The following is a 23,255-nucleotide window of genomic DNA, read 5'->3' on the forward strand; positions in this document are numbered from 1 at the left end:
TTTGTTGGTAACCACTAATATTGATTAATTACTTAACATCAAAATTCTAAATTATTTTTTTTATTATTTTTAAGTTTAACATCAGGTAAATGTTTCAATAGGTTCAATAATCTTGTATCATTTAGGAGTTAAAATTAATAAGACTTTAAATATATATTTTCTCTTTAATTTTTTTAAACATTTTATAAAAACAAAATAACGTGAAAACTCAATTTCAACATACTTGAAAAGTCAATATAAAATAATATATAATTAAATATTAGGGTTGACACTTTTTTTTCTTCCCTCTCAAGCGTTGTGTTTTCTTCTTCAAGCTACATTTTTTTCTTCGAACTTTATGCACCACCACTTGTTACTATAAAGACTCCTCCTCCCACGCCACCTCCTACCGTCACTTGTCCAGCTTGTTTCACCACCTTTGCTCCAATGGTGCCATCACCTCGCGCCACCCATGCATCTAAGGTATGCATAAATTCCACTTCAAAAAAAATCATTATATAAAAATTAAATTTTAAAAAAAAATAATTAGTTACTATATTAACAAAATTAGATATAAGGTTAAAGATTAAAAAAAATATTAATATTTAAATTAATTTCTATTATTAATAAATATTTTTTAAATTAGTATATAATTAGATACTATATTTTTAGATACTAATTTTAAAATTTAAATAATTAGTCATTAAAATTTAAATAGTTAATTAGATACCAATTTAAAAACTATTTATAATAACAAAAATTAATTTAGATACCAATAATTGTTTTAGTCTATAAAATAGTATCTAATTTAGTCAAACTAATAATTTTTTTATACCAATAATTTTTTTAGTCTCTAAAATAATATCTAATTTAGTCACTATAGAAACTAATAATTTTTTGTCTCTAAAATTGATTCCTATTGATGGGCATATATTTATTCACACTTAATAGCTTTAATCATTGATTATTGGACTATAATAATAAATAAATCCATTGTTTTAATTAATATTCTTATAATTGGGTTTATTTGGGCCTTAACTATTATTATTGTTAATTTTGTATTTTTGGAGTAAATTATCCAGAGGAAGCATCTACCTTTGTGAATGGGCCAAATATGTAAAAGTTCAAGTTGTTTCTTGAACCAAAATAGAAAAAATATTTTGAAGAGAAGAAAGAGAAAATAAAGGCTACAAGATTCCAGAAACAGAATTGGAAGCAAATCTCCTGCAAAATAAAAAGAATTATGGAAAGTGGAAACTGTTTACAAAATCTAAACTGCAATATTTTCCCAAGATCCTTGGAGCAGAAAAGTCTATAAAAGGACACAAGCAACAAGGAGAAAAGAGAGAGCTTCATAGGGTTTTCTTAGTTTATTTTCTTCTTAGTAATTCTTTTGTTTTGCCTCCGCATGGAAGGCTAAACCTTTTTGGTTGATTCTTTTGTAATTTCCCATTGAGTTTTGAGGTTTTGTTCAATAAAAGTTTCGATTTTTAATTCTCTATAACAGTTGTTTTTATTGTCTAATCTCCTGGAAAACTGGTTTTTGTGAGAGGTTGTACTTGAACACATGATTGAGAGTCTTCCTTATCTTAAACTTTGGTTTCTTAGTTAGTTCGCATTGTTCTAATTAATTTCTTGGGCGCATGATTCAAGGGAGAGGAGGTAAGCATTCCCATGGAGTATACGCATGGAACAAAGTGGGTATTGATTAAACCAGTAGACGCATGCTTTACTAGTGAGTTTCAGTTGAATCAGATCGGCGCATGTTCAATCTGGTTTAGCTCTGTTGGAGGATTGAGAAAAGATTAATCTTTAGAGAACCTGTGAAGAATTCAATGATGGAAGAACTTGGGATCAACTTCTTTTTATTTGCTATTTTAACCTCTTTTATATTTTCTGCACAACTATCTCAAACCCCCTTTTTATCTTTATTGTTATTCAACTTTTATTGTTTGCAGATAGATTTTAAACCCTAATAAACTGATTTTACTATTGGATTCGTTGAGAGACGACTTAGGGACATTTGTCCACAATTATACTATCATCTCTCTAGTGTTAAACAAGTCTATGCTAGAATCATATTAATTTGACAGCAAAACGACAACTATCACCTATTTAATGATTTTCTAGTGGTGTTCTACCTCAAAGTTAATAGTTAAGTTCTATTATTTTAATATACCTTCTTTTATAAAATTATAAGTTAGATGAATGTTAATAAATTTTTATTTATAATTTAGTCTAAGTTTAGTAATATATGAAATTATATTAAATTTAGTTATGAGATATATTTAATTTAATTTAATTATAGATTGAATTTAGTTTAGTTTAGTTGTAGATTAATTTTAATTAATTTAGAGATTAAATTTATGTTTAACTATATATTATTTTTAGTTAAATTTTATTAATTAGAATAACAATTTAGTTATGCCATTTTTCAAATCTTTAATTAGATTTTTTAATTAGAATAATAGTTTAGCTTTGTTATTTGGTTATATTTATTTATTTTAGAAATTTAGTATTCTTTAATTAAAAAGAATTATAAATTTGTATATGCTATTATTGATTTTACATTTTTGTAAATTTTGTGTATTTATCTTTGCAATATGTTGAATGCATTGAGTTTGGATGTCTCTCTCTTAAATTATATTATATAATTTAACATTAGCACTTATTCAAGTTTGTTCGTGAGAATATCAACTATTTGAAACTGGAATGGGAGGTGAACCAGAGTAAGACGTCGATCTTGAGCACGGTCACGTACAAATTGCAAATCAAGCTTAAAATTCTTAGAACGAGAGTGCATGATTGGATTTGCTACAAGCTTAACAACTCCTAGGTTGTATAAGTAAAGTTGTGGTGTGGGAGATGTTATACAAAGTTCATGCATCAGAGATTGTATCCAAATAATGTCAACAAGTGCAGCAACAACACTTTTATACTCAGTCTCAGTGTTGCTCCGAGAAACAATCTTTTGTTTCTTGGAAGACCATGAAACCAAGTTATTACCAATAAAAATGCAATATCCAGTTGTAGACTTGCGATCATCCAAGTCAGTAGCTCGGTTTGAATCACTGAATCCGGTCATGGAATAAGTAGAAGATGAAGAGAAGTGAAGCCCATCGGTGGAAGTGCCAACGAGATAACGAAGAATCTGTTTGACAGCCTGCCAATGACTCAGTTGAGGTTTGTGCAAATTTGACATACTTTGTTCACAGAAAGGGAAAGCTCAAGACGAGTAATGGTGACATATTGAAGAGCTCCTACAATTGAGAAATACATGGAAGGATCGTCAACAAAGACAGACTGATCTGCTGTGAGGCGTAAAGAGGAAACCATGGGAGTAGCTTGCAGCTTGAAGTGAAGCATGTTGGTGTGTCGTAGCAAATCATGAATATATTTGGACTGAGAGAGGTGAAGGGAAGTATTGTCGAGCCAAGTTACTTATACTCTTAGAAAGTAATGCAAGGAACCGAGGTCTTTTAATGCAAAGTGAGAGCGAAGGTTGTTGATAAAGTCTTGCAATAAACATTGTGAGCTGCCAGTAACCAGAATATCATTAACATAAATTAAAATTTACAGTGTCATTGTTAGAAAAAACGAGTAAAAAGAGACGTATCACTTTTGGAAGGAACAAAACCCATAAAAAAAAGAGTGTTTGTAAGTTTCTAAAACCATGAACGAGAAGCTTGCTTGAGCCCATAAATCGCTTTATTTAAATGACAAACTAAAAGGATCTGTGGAAGAGAGTCCTAGTGGTTGTTGCATGTAAACTGATGAATCAAATTCCCCATGAAAAAAAGCGTTGTTGATGTTGATTTGATGGATAGGCCATTTTAAGGATAAGGCAATTGTTAAGACAATACAAATGATAGTATGTTTAACCACAGGACTAAACGTGTCAGAAAAATTTTCTCCCTCACGTTGATGAAATCCTTTTGCAACTAAACGTGCCTTGTAGCGTTGAAGAGAGTCATTTGCATTGTATTTTATTTTGAACACCCACTTGCATCCAACAAGATTAGCACCAATAGGTCAGGTGGTCTGAGTCCAAGTATTATTTTGCAGAAAAGTCGCATATTCAGCATGCATGGCTTGAAACCAGTTTAGATCTTACAAAGCTTGTTTGTAAGACGCTGGTTAAAAAGATTCGTTAGAGATAGAAGTTTGAAAAAGTTTAGGTTTATGAATACCAGCTTTAGCACGAGTGATCATGGGATGAGTGTTGATATCAGACACGACAGGTAGAGAAGATGGTGGTGAGTGGCTCGGCGACAAAGAAGGTATAGAAGTAGAAGACGTATCATGAGATAAGAAAACAACAGTTAAAGGTGAAGAGAAAATAAAAGTAGTGTCAGTATTGATAAGAAAAGGATTATGTGGCATAGAAAAAGGAAAATTATATTCATTAAAGATAACATGATGAGAGATAATTCTTTATCAAAAGGAGCTAAACAAACATAACTTTTGTGTTGATCATCATAGCCAAGAAACAAAAATAAGGATGAACGAAAATCAAACTTTTGTTGATTATAAGGACGTAATAAAGGATAACAAGCACAACCAAAAACCTTTATAAAATTATAGTCAGGTTTAACAAGAAGTTATTTTTCATAAGGACTGATGTTGTTTAATGTTGGAGTGGGTAAAGGATTTATTATATGAACTGCTAAATTAAAGGCTTCACTCCAGTACTTGAGAGGAAGAGATGAAGAAGAAAGAAGAGCCAACCCAGTATCCACAATATGATGATGCTTACGTTCAATGGAATCGTTTTGCTCGTGAGTGTGTGGGCAAGTGATTATGTGAACAATGCCAAAGTTGTGTAGAACACAAGTGAGGGATAAGAATTCCTTTGCATTATCGCTTTGGACACTCTTTATACATTAACCAGTTTGTTTTTCCACAAGAACTTTAAAACGTACAAAAATATCAGTGACTTGAGATTTGGATGTTAAGAAATATATCCATGTGTACTTGGAAAAAGCGTCAAGAAAAGCAATATAATAAAGAGAACCAATGGTGGAAGTAGTGTGTGAAGGCCCCCAAATGTCAAAAAAAAAAAAGTTGCAACAGAGTGGTGTAAGTGGTGAGTGAGGAGAAGAAAGGAAGTTGGTGAGATTTTTCTTAAACACATGAGTCACAGAAAAAAAAACATTTTTATTAAAAGGAACATTGTTTGTATGCATAACATGTTGAACAACTCTAGAAGAAGCATATGCAAGGCGTTTATGCCATAGGTCATAATGATTTATAGTATTATTCCAAGAACATGTATTTGTAGCACAAGAAACAACACACTACAAGTTTGGAAAAACATATATATAGGCCATCACATATTTTTCCTTGGAGAATTATTTCCTTTGTAACCTGATGTTTTACAAAACAGTGGTTAGGATAAAATTTAAACAAAATACCATTATCCCAAGCAAACTGAGAAACGCTTATGAGATTTTTGTTTATGGAAGGAACATGTAAAAGTTATGCAAAGAAAAAGTTTTACTGGAATTAGGAGAAGAAAGCAAAGCAGAACTAACATCAGAGATTTTCATACCTGGACCATTTCCGAGTTGAAGGCTATCATTACCATTATACGTGTTTTTCTTGGAGAAAATCGAGGAATCAGGGGTGATGTGGTGAGTTGCTCCCGTATCATGATACCATAGAGGATCAATGATAGTGGAAGGAGTACCCATGATGGAAAACACATCGTCATCGATAGAGGAAGAATGATAAAGAGAGGCATTAGCAGAAACACTAGAAGGTAAATTCATGTCTGACCTTGTCCAGCAATGTAAAGCAGAGTGATCAAATTTGAAACAGAGTTGACACTAAATACGTTGTTGCGTAGATGAAGATGAGGGAGCAGAGGTCCAAGAACTAGTGTTGTTATTCTTGAAGGAGGATTGTCGGTTATTGTTTTGATGAAATCTTGAAGAACCACGACCACCGTGAGAATGGTTTGTGTGAGAAGAAAATCGCGATGAAGATGAAGGAATCCACTAAGTGTAGTTAGCATTGGGTTGAATAAAGGAGCACTCAACAGATTTGTGCTTCTCAAAACGTTCCTCTTGTGCCAAGATAAGCGCTTCAACATCTTCAACAGTGTACGAATCTAGTCTGGAAGTGATGGAAGTAATGAAGGCGTCATACTCCTCCGGTAAACCATCAAAGATAGCATCAATGTGATCATTCGACGAGATTGTGGCTCCAGTAGCAGCAAGAGAGTCAGTGATCTTATTGATATAAAAAAGATAAGCAGAGATGGTGCAATCGTGTTTAGGGGTTTTTAGTTGAAGTTTGAGTTTACGAAGCTTGGCTTAGGTATGAGAAGCTTAGTAAACAATGAGTTTTTCCCAAATTTGATATGCACTCCAGTAAGCATGGAGGAAGTCATTGATGCAAGAAGCCAGACAACAAGAAGGTTGTCTTGTTGTTTATGCTGCAGAAACGCTGGATTGGGTGTGGACAGATCAGAGGAAAGAAACTAGGGAGGAAAGGAAGAAGATTCCAAGAAATGAAGATGATTGAGTCCTTCAACTTGGGCAAAAACTTGATGTTGTCATACCAAAAAATTAGTGTCATTAAGTTTGAGAGAGAGTGAGCACTACAAGAAATTGTCCATTTACATACCAATTATTACATACGAATCAAAATCTGTATGTAAAGTGAACATTACATACAAATATTTACATATGAATTTAATTTAGTATGTAAATAGACATTACATATAGATTTTTCCATATGTAAGAATAAAAGTGATTACATACAAATTTTTCCGTATATAAGAATAAAAGTGATTACATACGAATTTTTCTGTATATAAGAATAAAAGTGATTACATACGAATATTTACATACGTTTTTAATTCAGTATGTAAATAGACGTTACATACAATTTTGTTTCGTATGTAAGCCAAAAGTAATTAAAATTTAATCAGTATATAATTTTGGCGCCATGAAGCGGGAATAATTACATACGAATTGTATTCGTATATAAAGTATTATATACAAAATATTTTTAATAATTATAATAATAATAATATAAGTGATATTAATAATATTTATAATATAAGTGATATTAATAATATTTATAATATAATTGATATTAATAATATTTATAATATAAATTATATTAATAATAATAAATATAATAAAAATCATAATATGACATAAGAACTTGTCTGGTGTAGTGATTAAAGTTTCTTTGATCACTTAATAGACTTATAAGTTGATATTATAAGTGGTTTAATAGGACTAAAATTAAAGAGTGAAATGATATTATAAGTTAATTAATAAGGAATAGAATGAAAAAAAAAGTTTATCCAAAGTGTAAAGTAATTATTGTAAAATTCAATAAAATTATTATGGTAGTTTATAATTGGATTTTTTAGTAGCAATGCCTATATGACCAACTCAAAGACTATATATATATATAAAAGTCAAGTATGTGCATAACATAATTATCTTAAATAAAAAGGAAATATATAAAAATAAGAATATTTTGATCATTACAATGTGTTTTATTTCAATTTCCAAAAACTATTTTTAAAATATAAGTAAATATGATTGCTAAATGATAGTTAGTAGAGAGTACTCACATAACAAAATATATAGATTTAAAGAAAAAATGAAAATAAAATATGCTGATTCTCGCAAACAAAATCTTCTTCATATACAATATGGAAGAACTAAGTTTTTTGAGATGTTTTAGAAACTTAACTATTTATAACTACATTGGACTTCACTGGTAAAATAAGAAAATGAAATTCATACTTTAAAAGGACACCTATTCTAAAACATAAATTTTGAATGATAGTTTGACACGCACGCATAAGACAAAATATTCCTACTTTATATCCATATAATAATAAAATATATAAAAATATGATTAAAATAATAATATATTAAATTGTAGTGAGAAATTTTGTTCAGTGGTGACTATTCTTGTCTTCCCATTTTGGAAGGGCCACATGCATTAAAGCTTTGAATCACGCTGACCTTTTGATCCTTTCTCATCATTTACCAAGCATGCAAGAAAGGAAAGTTGATGATTTTACTATCTTTCTCCCATTCGGTTTCTCAAGTTCCTAATAGGCTAACCAATGAGCTCTCCCCCATTTCGTTCTCATTTGTCACCATCTCATTGCAAACAGAAGCATTAATTGCTAACTATTGATATTGTATAACCAAGCCAGGAACAAGAAAAACTCTGCATAATCAAATACGAAAACTGTGTTTATGCAATAAAAAGAGAAAGAGAAGATCGTAATTTTTTTTTAGTTTCTGGTAAAAAAATAAAATGATACAGAATTATATAGAGTAATAAGCAATATTGTAGTAAATGTAGGTACCTGGACTGTGAAATTAACTTCAGATATTCTACCCTTTTAGTAAAATGACTTCCCAACAAACGCCGGGTCCATGTACCAATATGATGAGTGAAACTTGGATTGTTAATTATCATAATGCATGCAAATAGAGAGAGAGAGAGAGTTAAGTGAAGAAGAGTGTACTGTAGAGAGGACACTGTTTGGTTGCTGCATTAATTGGATCAGATGGAAACATTAATAGAAGCCACAGAGAGTTGAATGAATATGATAAACCCCAATAATGCAGAACAAGTTTAAGAGTAAGAGTGTAAAAGAAAAAGAAAAAGAAAAAGAAAGACATGGTCAGAAGCATTAGCATGGGGACAGAGAGACAACAGTGATAATGGAATAATGGGGAAAATAAAAAGCAGAATTAAGGCAAGTGGTCAAAACCCTGATATGCTATGTAATATTGAAGGAGTGAGTTCATTTGAGAGCGCGTTGGAGAGGAGGACAGTTGAGGAATTAAATATCTGAGTTGAAGACAGGTAAGCCTCATTTACTTCTTCACCAGTGGCAGTGGAGTAATTTGAGTGGAATGAACCTTCTTCCTATGCACACTCTTTCACTATATATAACCTCACTTCTTCGTTGCACCAATGCACATTCTCTTCTTCCTCTATATCTTACAATGAGAGCTGTTTCAGATGGCGTTGTTCTTGTGCTTGCCTTCTGCATTGTACTTGCTAGTGGTTCGTTGGTAGTGGGGAAGGTGGAGAAAATTAAGGATGACAAGCATTTGATTCATCCCCCACATTTGTTGGGGCCTGGGATTATCAAGAGAGGGTTTAAGCGTGGTGGAATTGGTTTTGGTGGTGGTGGTGGTTTAGGAGGAGGGGGTGGCGTGGGTGGTGGCTTTGGAGGTGGTGCGGGGGGAGGGATAGGGGGAGGAGGTGGCCTTGGTGGTGGTGGAGGTCTTGGAGGAGGTGCAGGTGGCGGACTTGGCGGTGGTGGTGGGTTTGGTGGAGGTGCGGGTGGAGGCGTTGGAGGTGGAGGAGGGCTTGGTGGTGGTGCCGGTGGCGGCATTGGCGGTGGTGTAGGAGGCGGAGGTGGGTTAGGACACGGTATTGGTGGTGGTGCCGGTGGCGGCATTGGCGGTGGTGTAGGAGGCGGAGGTGGGTTAGGACACGGTATTGGTGGTGGTGGTGGTCTAGGAGGTGGAGGTGGGCTTGGTCACGGTGTCGGTGGCGGAGCCGGTGGTGGACTTGGTCATGGTGTTGGTGGCGGCATTGGAGGAGGAGCAGGTGGTGGTGGTGGTTTAGGAGGTGGAGGTGGGCTTGGTGGAGGTGGCGGACTTGGTCATGGTGTCGGTGGCGGCATTGGAGGAGGAGCAGGTGGTGGTGGTGGTTTAGGAGGTGGAGGTGGGCTTGGTCACGGCGTTGGTGGCGGAATTGGAGGAGGAGCAGGTGGCGGTGGTGGTTTAGGAGGTGGAGGTGGGCTTGGTCATGGTGTTGGTGGCGGAATTGGAGGAGGAGCAGGTGGTGGTGGTGGTTTAGGAGGTGGTGGTGGCATAGGTCATGGTGTTGGTGGCGGCATTGGAGGAGGAGCAGGTGGTGGTGGTGGACTTGGTCATGGTGTTGGTGGTGGCATTGGAGGGGGAGCGGGTGGTGGTGGTGGACTTGGTCATGGTGTTGGTGGCGGCATTGGAGGAGGAGCAGGTGGCGGTGGTGGTTTAGGAGGTGGTGGTGGCATTGGGGGAGGAGCGGGTAGTGGTGGTGGACTTGGTCATGGTGTTGGTGGAGGCATTGGAGGAGGAGCAGGTGGTGGTGTAGGAGGAGGCGGTGGTGCTGGCGGAGGAGGTGGGTTTGGCGGTGGTGGTGGGGCTGGAGGTGGGATTGGAGGTGGGATTGGAGGTGGAATTGGAGGTGGTGTAGGTGGAGGAGGAGGGTTTGGAGGTGGAGGTGGAGGTGGAGTTGGAGGAGGTGGAGGTGGAGGATTTGGTGGCGGCGGTGGCTTTGGAGTTAGTGGTGGTTTTGGTGGTGGCGGTGGTGCTGGATTTGGCGGTGGGCACTAAGTAGAACGTAAGAATGTTGATAAAAGTTTGACATGCAAGAGTGACTGAAATTGTTTATGTTTTGTGTTAAAGAAAACAGTTGATGCTTATAACATTTGAATTAAGTTATATTACATGCAGTTGTTTCTTCTCTTCTATATCTCAAATGCTCTGCATGGAAGCAAAGCTTGTAACCAGTCTCACTATTAATTTTTGCCAATAATATATTATTTTTAGTGCGGTGTAAGTTCAACAAGTGTTTATCATGCTCTTCTGTTTTTTCTTCTTTTTCATAGTTTAGATTTCGAAATTTGAGATGTGATCACACATCTGTTGAATCATAATAACATAATTTATGATGACCCTGTTGGGTATGTGATCCATTTGAAGCATTCAACATGGCTCGTGACAACACTATCTGAGGATAGATGTTGAGATGATGATGAGGGGAGAGAAAAAGAGAAAAATCTCAGACTATGGGAGAGAAAAAAGCAGAAGAGTTTGATTCAATAATCATATCCTAAAACTAATCACCAATTCAGGCAAAATACCATGATGAATAAATCCCTCGAACCTATATAGAGACAAAAAGTTGAACTAAATTTGCTTGAGGATCCCACATCAAGCTTGATAAGAAGCACCTAAGATAATAATGTCACTGTCAGTGGGGGGTGTTTGCTAAATAGTTTAGATAAGTCTCAAGAAAAAAAAAGTTATTTTCTATTCAAAAATTAAATACAACGTGGTTCAATTTAGTTTGAATTAATTTTAAAAAAAAAATGATCATCCAATGCGATAAATCGCAATTTTGATTGGAACAATGTTTTACCCATTCGTCCTTAATGGCATTTTAATTTTTTTTATTACTAGATTTTTTAGCTAAAAATATTATAATTTATTTTAATATTTGTGAATTATTTTTACGTCCAATATACTAAAAAAAACCATTTAAAAAATAAATAAACAAAAGTATGTCAATCAATCGATTCATTATTTTATATATTATTTTTTCTAAGCAGACTACATATATTCAAAATGCAAGCTAATTACGAGAATGAACTACATGCAATATGTTTGTTGAGATAAATTTAATGTTTGTAAGTACTCTGATGTATATAAATATTATATTTTTAAAATAAATATATTCATATGAGAATAATGTTTTAAAAAATGAATAGGGTACTTAAGCCATAATTTTAAAAAAAAAAGACATATAAAAGAGTCATACACATAAAATTTAATTATAATATTCATAAGTCAATCAAAACTAGTTAATGTGTAGACACAAAAGAAACTACTCTTTGAAGCTTTGATTTCATTCATAGTTTCTTCCATAATTTCAATGCTTATGTGAGTTCAACCATGGGATATATTAAGGACAGGCAGTTGGTGATGCAGACTATAATGTCCAACAGACAGGCAATCATTTTCTAAATGAAAAATTCTATAATCATTGATATGATAATATACAATAACTTTTTTTTATTTTAATTGTGATGATTAGTTCTAAGTTATGTTTGATTTACTGGAGAGTTCCATTAGACAATTTCACTGTATAATGGAATTGAGTATAATATTGTTTATTAGAAATCGTTTAGTAATATTAAAATGATAATCTATAATGTATATTTGTTCTAACAGTCTTAACAATTTTACTTAAATGATTTTGTTATTCCAATCCTTAGATTTTATGTATATAGAGATAGTTAATGTAAATGATATTTTATATATTGTTGTTTGTCTATAAAATCTTTCAATATTAATAAAAATGTTTTCTTTCAATATTATTTTTATATTTTCTTATTTCATTATTGTTGTGAATCCAACAATTGACTCTATCGGTGGAAATTAGAAAAAGAAAGTCAAGAAGTTGAAGATATGACTATCAAGTTTGATATTGAGAAGTTGTATTATTATATATGGATACATTTTAAAGACATGTTGTAGTTTGCGAAGGAATACCATTATTTTTTAGGAAATGCAAACTTCAATAGGGACTTTATAAGGAGCCTCAGAAGTTTCAAGAATCTAAAGAGAATAATTGGTTGAGTCTAAATATGTTGAAGTCAAAGGAAAACAAAAAAATTGAGTTTAAGTGAAAGAAGTTAAATCAATATTCATTAGATGATCTAACACAAGCTACCACAAGAAATGTCACTTCAAGTCGAGTTATCCATATAAGAGGAATGAGAAAGGCAATAAATCTCAGTTCAAGAAAGAGTATGTTGATGTTGTTATAGCGTTTGATAGTTATGAGTCTGCAGGAATGTTGGTGGCATCTAATTCTGATACACAGAGGACAGACTCAAGATGTACTTATCACAAGTATCATACGAATGAGTTCTTTGAGATCTTAGAACTGAAAAAATTTAGGATGGTTCTTCTTGGAAACAATACAACCTATAAGATACAAGACATAAGGTTTATCAAATTAAAAATGTTAGAAGATCGTGTTAAGAAGTGAACTTTAAACCTAACTCAACCTCATAAAATCAGCTTATAAGGTGAGGTTTGCACCCACTTATATACAATGAAATGTCCTCATCTCTAGTCGATGTGGGATCTTCAACACACCCCCCTCACACCGAGGCTACCAACTCGTGCGTGGAGATATATGTTATGGGTGGTCCGAGATAGCGGGTGACCTGATGAACCCAACAAATTCTCGCTAAGATGGGCTCGAAAATGACTCTGATACCATATAAGAAGATGGTACATCGACTAGAGATGAGGACATTTCATTGTATATAAGTGGGTGCAAACTTCACCTTATAAGTTTGTTTTATGAGGTTGAGTTAGGCTTAAAGTCCACTTCTTAATATGGTATCAGAGCATCGATCTTGGTGTGACAGCCTCTCCATTTTTATCCGCTAAATAAGACATCATGTCTGGCAAAGAAGACACCAGTAACGAGTCCGATAGAAATCTCGTACAAGGCTTCACTACCGAGCAAATTCAGCAATTGGCAAAGGCTATTTACTCGCTCAATAATAACGGTAAAAGTGTCATGTAGCGCTGCAGGTTTGCTTGCCCATAACTCGTCTATTAATTATGCTTTTACAAAACCATGGATTTTGGATAGCGGAGCAAACAATCATATTGCATCTGATTCACAATTTTTCACACACACTTCATCATCATTTATTCCAAATGTTAATCTGCTCACAAACTCAACTGCACCCATCTCATCTACGGGCACAATTAAATTCAATGACAATATCACTCTAAAAAATGTTCTTTGCGTTCATTTTTTAATTTAAATCTCATGTTCGTTAGTAAGATAACCAGATCACTAAATTGTTATGTCGTTTTTACTCCACATGGTTGTGTTTTGCAAGACTTGGCTACGGGAAGGATGATTGGCCCGGGTAAACAACACGGAGGCTTATACTACATGTCCCCTCTTACAAACCAAGCCCACGCATCTCAAATTTCGAATGACCCTAATTTATGGCACAAGCGCCTCGGACATCCTTCTTCGGCGTAGTATTTTTCCCAAAGCTAAACAAACAAGGCTACCCTTTCCTTTAAGCACAATAAAATCTCATTCTCCATGACATTTGGGGTCCTCATAAAACCCCAACTCATTTTGGAAAAAGTTTTTTTCTCACTATAGTCGATGACTATACTAGATGTACTTGGTTATTTCTTATGAATAACAAGTCTGAAACCCAACATCTCTTAGAATCATTCATTACTTTTGCACAAAATCAATTTCAGGCATCTATTAAAACCATCCGCGTTGACAACGGATTGAAATTTTTTTCTATGTGTAACTTTTTTCTCAAAAGGGTATTGAATGTTAACACACTTGTGTCTACACTGAGTAGTAGAACGCAAACATAGACATTGTTGTTTCACCTAAGCAAAAAAATTTGATCCACGCGTTCCACAGTGCATCTTCATTGGTTATACTCTCAATAAAAAAACAAACAAATTATTTGATATAGATGCATGCACTTTTTTACAAGTAAGGATGTCATCTTCCATGAAAGTGTTTTCCCATTCTGCCAACAGTCTTAGACGCAATCCTTACCTCCATTACAAGGTATTTTGCCCACTATTGACATTGACTTACCCACTCATGTCCAACATTCACTCAATCAACCTTCTTCTCCTACTCGTCACAATGCACCTGAACCTCCATCAAACCAACATTCTTCTCCTACTCGTCATAATGCACCTGAACCTCCAGCAGACCTACCTTATTCTCCCATGCCAAGAAGTCTAGCACCCATTACCGAAACTTCTCCAATCGACATTTCTGTTTGACGATCCAGTCGCCCATCAACCCCACCTTCCTAGCTTCAAGACTACGTAACGGGATCCCAAGCCAATCATTTAACCACTGCCCAAGACCGGCCGAATGGAACCAGACATCATATGCATAATTTTCTTTCTAATTCACGATTTTCTTCTACACATAGTGCATATCTTGCTAACATCACAACCACCAAAGAACCTCACACTATGCTCAAGCTATCCTTTATCCAAATTGGCAAAAAGCAATGGACGAAGAGTTTTCTGCCTTATTGCTAAATCAAACGTGGACCTTGACACCGTTACCCGGTGGGCAGAAACCCATCAGATGCAAATGGGTCTATAAAATAAAGTACAACTCAAATATCAGCGCCGACAGATATAAGACGCTCTTTGTCGCAAAGAAGTACACTCAAATTGAAGGTGTCGACTATTCTGAAACTTTTTCACCAACAACAAAATTAAACAACTTTGAGGTGTCTCCTCACCATTGCAGCAACCAGTATTTGGTTTACTCACCAGCTAGATGTGCAAAATGTCTTTTAACATGGCACATTGCATGAAATTATTTACATGGATTTGCCACCCGGGCATCATCGACAGGGAGAACATTGTATGTCGACTCAACAAATCCCTTTATGGTCTCAAACAAGCATCCTGAACATGGTTTTCAACATCTTCTCATGTGATTAAGACAAACTACTCTGTATTCACGAGACAAAATAACTCATCATTTACTGCCATTTTGATTTATGTGGACGATATTCTTTTGACAGGAAATGATTTGACATAAATCCAGTGTGTTAAAGACTGTCTATTACAACAATTTCTCATTAAAGATCTTGGAGACTTAAAATATTTTCTAGTGATTGAATTTTCCCGTTCCAAAGCTGGTATTTACATGTCACAAAGAAAATATGCACTTGATATTTTGCAGAATACAAGACTCACAGGTGCTCGTCCAGACAAATTTTCAATGGAGCAATACCTAAAACTCACACCAGACGATGGAGAGTTATTAAAGGATCCAGTCAAATACATGCAACTTGTGGGACGACTGATATACCTCACGGTTACTCGGCCTGACATAGCATTTTCGATTTGGACCCTAAGTCAATATATACAGGTTCCACGGAAACCTCATTGGGATGCCGCAATTCTAGTCCTAAAGTACATCAAAGGATCATCGGGACAAGGATTGCTATTGCCATCCGAGAACAATCTGACAATGATAGCTTATTGCGACTCATACTGGGAGGTTGTCAGACAACTCGGAGATCAGTATCTGGGTATTGCATTTTTCTTGGTTCTTCTATCATCTCATGAAAGTAAAAAAAAAAAAACCGAAAGCAGAATACCGCGCGATGACCAATACTTGTTTGGAGATAGTTTGGTTGCGATATCTGTTACAGGATTTAAATGTGTCATATAACTTGTCAGCTCAACTTTTCTGTGACAATCAAGCGACATTACATATAGCAGCAAACCCAATATTTCATGAACGCACAAAACACATTGAAATAGACTGCCACATTGTGCGAGAAAAATTACAAGCCGGGATAATCAATCATTCATATGTACTGACACAGTATCAGCTCACAGATATTTTTACGAAGTCATTAGGCAATGAACAATTTTGACGCTACGACACAAGTTGGGTTCATGATCTTCACCTACCAACTTTAAACTTGAGGGGAGTATTAAGGAAATAATAATTATCAAATTATACATAATTATTGTATGCAATATTGTACGCAATTATATGCAATTAATTTAATAATGATAGAATTCATGATTAGCGGATTATACCTAATTAGCGGATTATACCTAATTAGCTTGTAACTTGGAGTTTTTCCTACTAATTTTGTTTAATTATGTATTACTCGATAATACCTTAATTTAATTACTTAAAATAAATACAAAGAACCAATATTCATAATTTTGTATCTAAGTTCTAAATTTTTCAATAACCTATAATGCATTTTGAATACAAATTTATGCAACCTATAATGCATTTTGAATACAAATTTATGCTCCTGAACTAATTAATATAGGAATGTCTAATTTGATCAGCATGGAGATATGAAAATAATTGGAAAGATATAATCTACCCTATTTGCATGGAAGTTTCACATAATTGTGTACTTTTTCGATGTTCATCGGATGAATGTCATCCTTTTCTATGTAACACAAGTGAGTTACATTCAAATTGCTTTGAACGTTTTAAATGAACAAAAACGTCGAATGCAAATTCCATAAATAGAGAGTCAACGAGAAAAAACGTAATTGTGATGAGGAACATTGTACTTTTATTGGAAGTTACTCTGAGCTACAAACACATGCTCAACTGGAATACCACAATGTTTTATACCAGATTAATGATGCAATTAACCCCTTAGGAATGACATTCATTTTAACATGTGGTTAGTATTGTTCCTTTTTTTTTTCTTCAATTTTATTATTTCTGTGCTTGTCTTTCTGTTTAATATATATGAGATTTTAAGGAATTGTTAAGTATGTATGTGAACCCATCTAATGTTAGCCTTATACAGGGGTATTTAGGGTATTCATCAGCTATAGTTAGTTTTCTGAATATACTGTATTGTTGTATTCTATAAATATACCCTTAGTGGTATATTTTCAAATAATACAGAATTACTGTTTTTTGCTTCTTAAAACTCTGTTTCTTCTTCTCTGTTTTCCTTACATGGTATCTGATAGCTGTCGTTTTGCTGTCAAATTAATATGATTCTAGCGTAGACTTGTCTAACACTAGAGAGATGATAGTATAATTGTGGACAAATGTCCCCAAGTCGTCTCCCAACGAATCCAATAGTAAAATCAATTGACCAGGGTTTAAAATCTATCTGCAAGCAATAAAAAGTTAGCAATAACAATAAAGAGAAAAAGGGGGTTTGAGATAGTTGTGCATAAAATATAAAAGAGATTAAAATAGAAAATAAAAAGCGGTTGATCCCCAAGTTCTTCCACCATTGAATTCTTCACAGGTTCTCTAAAGATTAATCTTTTCTCAATCCTCCAACAGAGCTAAACCAGATTGAACATGCGCCGATCTGATTCAACTGAAACTCACCAGTAAAGCATGCGTCTACTAGTTTAATCAATACCCACTTTGTTCCATGTGTATACTCCATGGGAATGCTTACCTCCTCTCCCTTGAATCATGCGCCCAAGAAATTAATTAGAACAATGCGAACTAACTAAGAAACCAAAGTTTAAGATAAGGAAGACTCTATCAATCATGCGTTCAAGTACAACCTCTCACAAAAACCAGTTTTCCAGGAGATTAGACAATAAAAACAACTGCTATAGAGAATTAAAAATCGAAACTTTTATTGAACAAAACCTCAGAACTCAATGGGGAATTACAAAAGAATCAACCAAAAAGGTTTAGCCTTCCATGCGGAGGCAAAACAAAAGAATTACTAAGAAGAAAATAAACTAAGAAAATCCTATGAAGCTCTCCCCCTTTTATCCTTGATGCTTGTGTCCTTTTATAGGCTTTTCTGCTCCAAGGATCTTGGGAAAATATTGCAGTTTAGATTTTGTAAACAATTTTACTTTCCATAATTCTTTTTATTTTGCAGAAGATTTGCTTCCAATTCTGTTTCTGGAATCTTGTAGCTTTTATTTTCTCTTTCTTCTCCTCAGAATATTTTTTCTGTTTTGGTTCAAGAAGCACTTGGACTTTTGCATATTTGGCCCATTCACAAAGGTAGATGCTTCCTCTGGATAATTTACTCTAAAAAGACAAAATTAACAATAATAATAGTTAAGGCCCAAATAAACCCAATTATAAGAATATTAATTAAAACAATGGATTTATTTATTATTATAGTCCAATAATCTATGAATAAGGCTAGTGAGTGTGAATAAATATATGCTCATCAAATACCCCCACACTTATCCTTTTGCACTCCCGGGCAAAACATTCTAAGGTTTAAAAAGAAAAGAAAAAAAAATGCAAATAACAAATAGAAAATTCTAAGAATTCATAATGAAAGACATGATATAATTTCAAGAAATCAAGGAATCAAGAAAAATGTGAATGAAAATTCCTATATTTTAATATACAAGCAGGTAATTAAAATCGAAGGTTGAATCAAAATTGACAGAACTTTACTGGACACTCTCCTACTCTCAAGTGTTTAGGGTTTGTATTTACACTCAGCACCCATGTAGACAAACACTACCATATGCTTAACAAGACTCTAATATTCATAACAATCGAAAAAAAAACATGCAATCAAAGATCAAGAGGTCTTCATAAGGGATGTAATGAGGCTAAGGTAAAGGTAGGTAAAAAGTGGGAAAATAGGCTTAAAAACCATAGAAAAACAAAGGAGCAATAGAGCATAGGTCTAAAAAACAAGTGTAAGTATTATGACAATTCAACTCCTCTTTTTATTTCAAGATATCATTTTTTTTTCATATAGTAGACAGTCAATCCAATGTATTAGAGGATCCAGTCTTATTTTCTTTATTTTGCTTTACTTTTCTTTTTCTTGTTGTATTCCTTTTTTTTCTACCCCTTTCTTTTTTTTTCCTTTAAAACTGAAGAGGTAAATTATGAAAATGAGATACACCCCCACACTTATTCAAAAATCTATTCCCAAATGATTTCAAAGCTCCTTTATCTTCTAAGGTAGGGACAAACATGGTTTTTCTGTTTTGAGGCTTGTAATGAGGGTTAAAAATAAGAAAAAGGCCATAGGCTCAAGGGGCTAACAAATGGATTATCATAAAGGTAGGCTAATATGGCTAGTGGGTTAATTTAAACAAAGAATGCCTCAATCATATCAATTCATGCACGTAAATCACAATTGTAAAACAAAGAATCAAGCTAAGTTCTAGAGTATAAGCAATCATGAGTGAAAACACACTAAAAAGAGTATTAAATGATATATCAATTAAGGCTCAAAACTCACTAGGGACATTCTATCAAAAGATTCAACCCAAAATTTCTCATAACCAACTCATTTATCAATTTTTAAGAAAATCCAAAAAATATCAAGAAACCAAGATTTTCAAGAATTATAAAACATGTCAGCCATTAGACAATCCTAAAAAGCTTATTTATTTTAACAGAAGCAAAAAAAAAATAATAATAAAACAACAAAAGATAAATCCTAAACTATGATTCTCCTCCCCCACACTTAAATCATACATTGTCCTCAATGTAAAATCAACAAATAAATGTGTATAATAAAAGTGAGAGAAGAAGTACTCCCTCATTCAGCTTGAGGGAAGTGGCAGTCGCAGCTGTTTCAACCATCCCCTCTACAGTATAAGCCAAGACTCTTCATCCACAGTGGTGTAGAAACACTATTAGCTGGAGCATCTAACCAAAGCATGCAGTACCTTGGTAAACTATGTAACAAAAATATTATGATGAAGAAGCCTTGAAATAGTGGATGGAACTGGGGTAGGTCTGGAGGGCGTGTGAAATGGTACAGTTTCTTCCATGAATGGATGATGGTACTTTCTAGAGTATAGATGGAAGAGAAAAATTTATTCATCATAGACGATCTGATATGGTTAGCTGTTTGAGGATCGTCTAAGGGTGGTGGTCTAAGGCTAGACAGTCTAGCTAGGGTAGACGGTCTAGTTGGGGTGGGAGATGGAATGAAATGTAAGTTAGGAGGTGGTGGTGGCTGGTAAAGGCTGCTTTCAAACGTTCCAATTATGATAGAAGGTGTAGCCAGTGGAGATGATGGAATGAGTGATATGGGCTTCACCTTAAATAGTGGAGGTTGTACTCTTTGAAGCTTTAAGGATGGAAGAATAATATCATCTTCTCCAGTAGCAGTGTCTACTTGAAGGATGGGTAACATTTGCTCTTCCTCTTCTTGTATTACCTCCAAAATTATGTCAGAGCCATCTGCTAGTGCGCAATCTTTTTCAATAGATTCGACAAGTATAGCAGCATCAACAACTTCTCTATCAAGACTTGCATCACAAGTGTTAATGCATTCTATCTCAACATCTGTACATTTAATTGGATTGGAGAAGTTAAAATCTCCTAGAAACTCAAACACATTTTCATCCTCAGTGTTTATGTGATGCACTAAATGATCTCCACATGTCACAACTTTTAATTCCTCATGATTTAGCAATGATTTCTCCTCCATCAGTAGAGGTTGGACAGTAGCATTCAATGGTGTAGCAATCTTAGGTTCAGCTAGCTCAACTTCATGCAAATCATTCGGATTAACTTTGAAGACAGTTGATATGCCCCACTTCTTTTCGAGAGTGTCTATGGCAGAGGTAGGTGCTTCAAGGTTAGACATTCCATCAGTGTCTGGATCAAGAGTTATATCTGGATCATGAGGTGATTTCATCTCTTGAACATAATCTGCAATCTCTCCAATCATTTGATCAGTTTTCTCTCTTCTTGCTATAACATCAGCCTCCTTTTGCATTAGAATTTTTTTAGCCTCCCATTCTTGATCATATTTCATGTTCATCTCCTCCATCCGCCTCACCAACTCCTCTAAAGTTGGTTCTTCCTTTTGAATTGCAATCTTGTTAGCTGCCCATTCTTGATCATATTTCATGCTGATCTCCTTCATTTGCCTTGGTTCTTCCTTTTGAATTGGGTATTTGTCAGCCGCCCATTCTTGAAATTTTGTGTTAATGTCCGTCATTTTCCTCATCAACTCCTCTAAAGTTGGTTCTTCAAGATTACGAGGAGTATTATCAGTTTGCACAAATGGTTGAAAAGATCGTTGCCTTTCATCAAAATAGTTTTGCTGATAATATGGTTTTTGTTGAGGTTGCTCATAAGACTGTTGACAATATGGATTATAAGGTTGAGGCTGCTGAAAGTGAGGTTCACATTGCTGCAGAGGTTGTTCATATTGCTGATAATATGAATTATAATGTTGAGGCGGTTGAAAGTAGGGTTCACATTGCTGCAAAGGCTGCTCACATTGTTGATAATATGAATTATAATTTTGAGGTTGTTGAAAGTAGGGTTCACATTGTTGTAAAAGCTGCTTATAAAACTGTGAAGATTGCTGCAAATATGGCTCACAATGATTATCATAATTGTAAATTTGTTCAGCTAATTTCCGTTCCATTTTAGAATTGAAAACAGGGGAGATATGTAATGGACACCAACACCTATTAGACGCCTCAGAGCAAACCTTTTTTTTTTAATTGAAAAGCAAACCAAGTAAACTCCCAGGAAAGAGAGGTGAGTCACAAGCGGACAAACTTAAAAACCAAGTCTTTCCTAGCCAGAGTCTTCCCTGAATAGCTTTCAATTTAAAAACTTAAAGAGTAGCAACTGAAGTGTCTACCCTAAATGCAAAATCCTATAAAAATAAAAACTAATGCAAATGCTACACTGAATGCTTTAAAAAAAATAGTTAGAGAGAAAAAAAAGAAAAAAGAAAAAAGAAATATTATGTAAAAATAAATAAAATATAGAAAATAAAAACAGTAAACAAAAACAAAAACAGAAATAAATAAAGATGACAAAACAAAACAAAAGAAATAACTAAAAAAAGAAAATATATAAAATAAAGGCAAAATAAGATAAAGATAAAAGATATAAAGGAATAAAATAAAAACAAAAAAAATAAAATAAAGATAAAAGATATATGACATAAAATAAAATCAAAACAAAATAAAGATAAAAGATATAAAGAAAGAAAATAAAACAAATCAAAACAAAATAAAGATAAAAATATAAATAAAGAAAATAAAAACAAATCAAAATAAAATAAAATAACAGATATCCTAAATATTAGATTTTTTATTTTTTTATTTTATTTTTCGTTTTTTATTGCTATAATAAATAAATAAAAACTAAAAGGAAGAAAATAAAGGTTAAATATGCAGGAAAAAAAAAATTGGGAAAAAAAAATTATGCAAATAAGAAAGAAAAACCTGATAACCAAAATCAAATTGAATTCCCCGGCAACGGCGCCAAATTTGATAGCTGTCGTTTTGCTGTCAAATTAATATGATTCTAGCGTAGACTTGTCTAACACTAGAGAGATGATAGTATAATTGTGGACAAATGTCCCCAAGTCGTCTCCCAACGAATCCAATAGTAAAATCAATTGACCAGGGTTTAAAATCTATCTGCAAGCAATAAAAAGTTAGCAATAACAATAAAGAGAAAAAGGGGGTTTGAGATAGTTGTGCATAAAATATAAAAGAGATTAAAATAGAAAATAAAAAGCGGTTGATCCCCAAGTTCTTCCACCATTGAATTCTTCACAGGTTCTCTAAAGATTAATCTTTTCTCAATCCTCCAACAGAGCTAAACCAGATTGAACATGCGCCGATCTGATTCAACTGAAACTCACCAGTAAAGCATGCGTCTACTAGTTTAATCAATACCCACTTTGTTCCATGTGTATACTCCATGGGAATGCTTACCTCCTCTCCCTTGAATCATGCGCCCAAGAAATTAATTAGAACAATGCGAACTAACTAAGAAACCAAAGTTTAAGATAAGGAAGACTCTCAATCATGCGTTCAAGTACAACCTCTCACAAAAACCAGTTTTCCAAGAGATTAGACAATAAAAACAACTGCTATAGAGAATTAAAAATCGAAACTTTTATTGAACAAAACCTCAGAACTCAATGGGGAATTACAAAAGAATCAACCAAAAAG

General features: G+C 34.1%; 1 protein-coding gene across 2 annotated transcripts; it reads left to right on the top strand.

The window, feature by feature from the left end:
• The first annotated feature begins 8,929 nt into the window (after positions 1–8,929).
• LOC137822649 (glycine-rich cell wall structural protein-like) lies at positions 8,930–10,587 on the top strand. Of its 2 annotated transcripts, XM_068627589.1 has the most exons (3): positions 8,930–9,396; positions 9,463–9,825; positions 9,898–10,587. In XM_068627589.1, the coding sequence occupies exons 1-3, from the start codon at positions 8,979–8,981 to the stop codon at positions 10,359–10,361; spliced, it is 1,245 nt and encodes a 414-aa protein (XP_068483690.1). In that variant the 5' UTR covers positions 8,930–8,978; the 3' UTR covers positions 10,362–10,587. The 2 variants fall into 2 exon arrangements, with proteins under 2 accessions (XP_068483690.1, XP_068483689.1); XM_068627588.1 differs by having other exon boundaries at positions 9,463–10,587.
• Positions 10,588–23,255: the final 12,668 nt, after the last annotated feature.

The sequence above is a fragment of the Phaseolus vulgaris genome, chromosome 9 (genome assembly GCF_000499845.2).
Source record: "Phaseolus vulgaris cultivar G19833 chromosome 9, P. vulgaris v2.0, whole genome shotgun sequence".
NCBI lineage: Eukaryota > Viridiplantae > Streptophyta > Magnoliopsida > Fabales > Fabaceae > Phaseolus > Phaseolus vulgaris.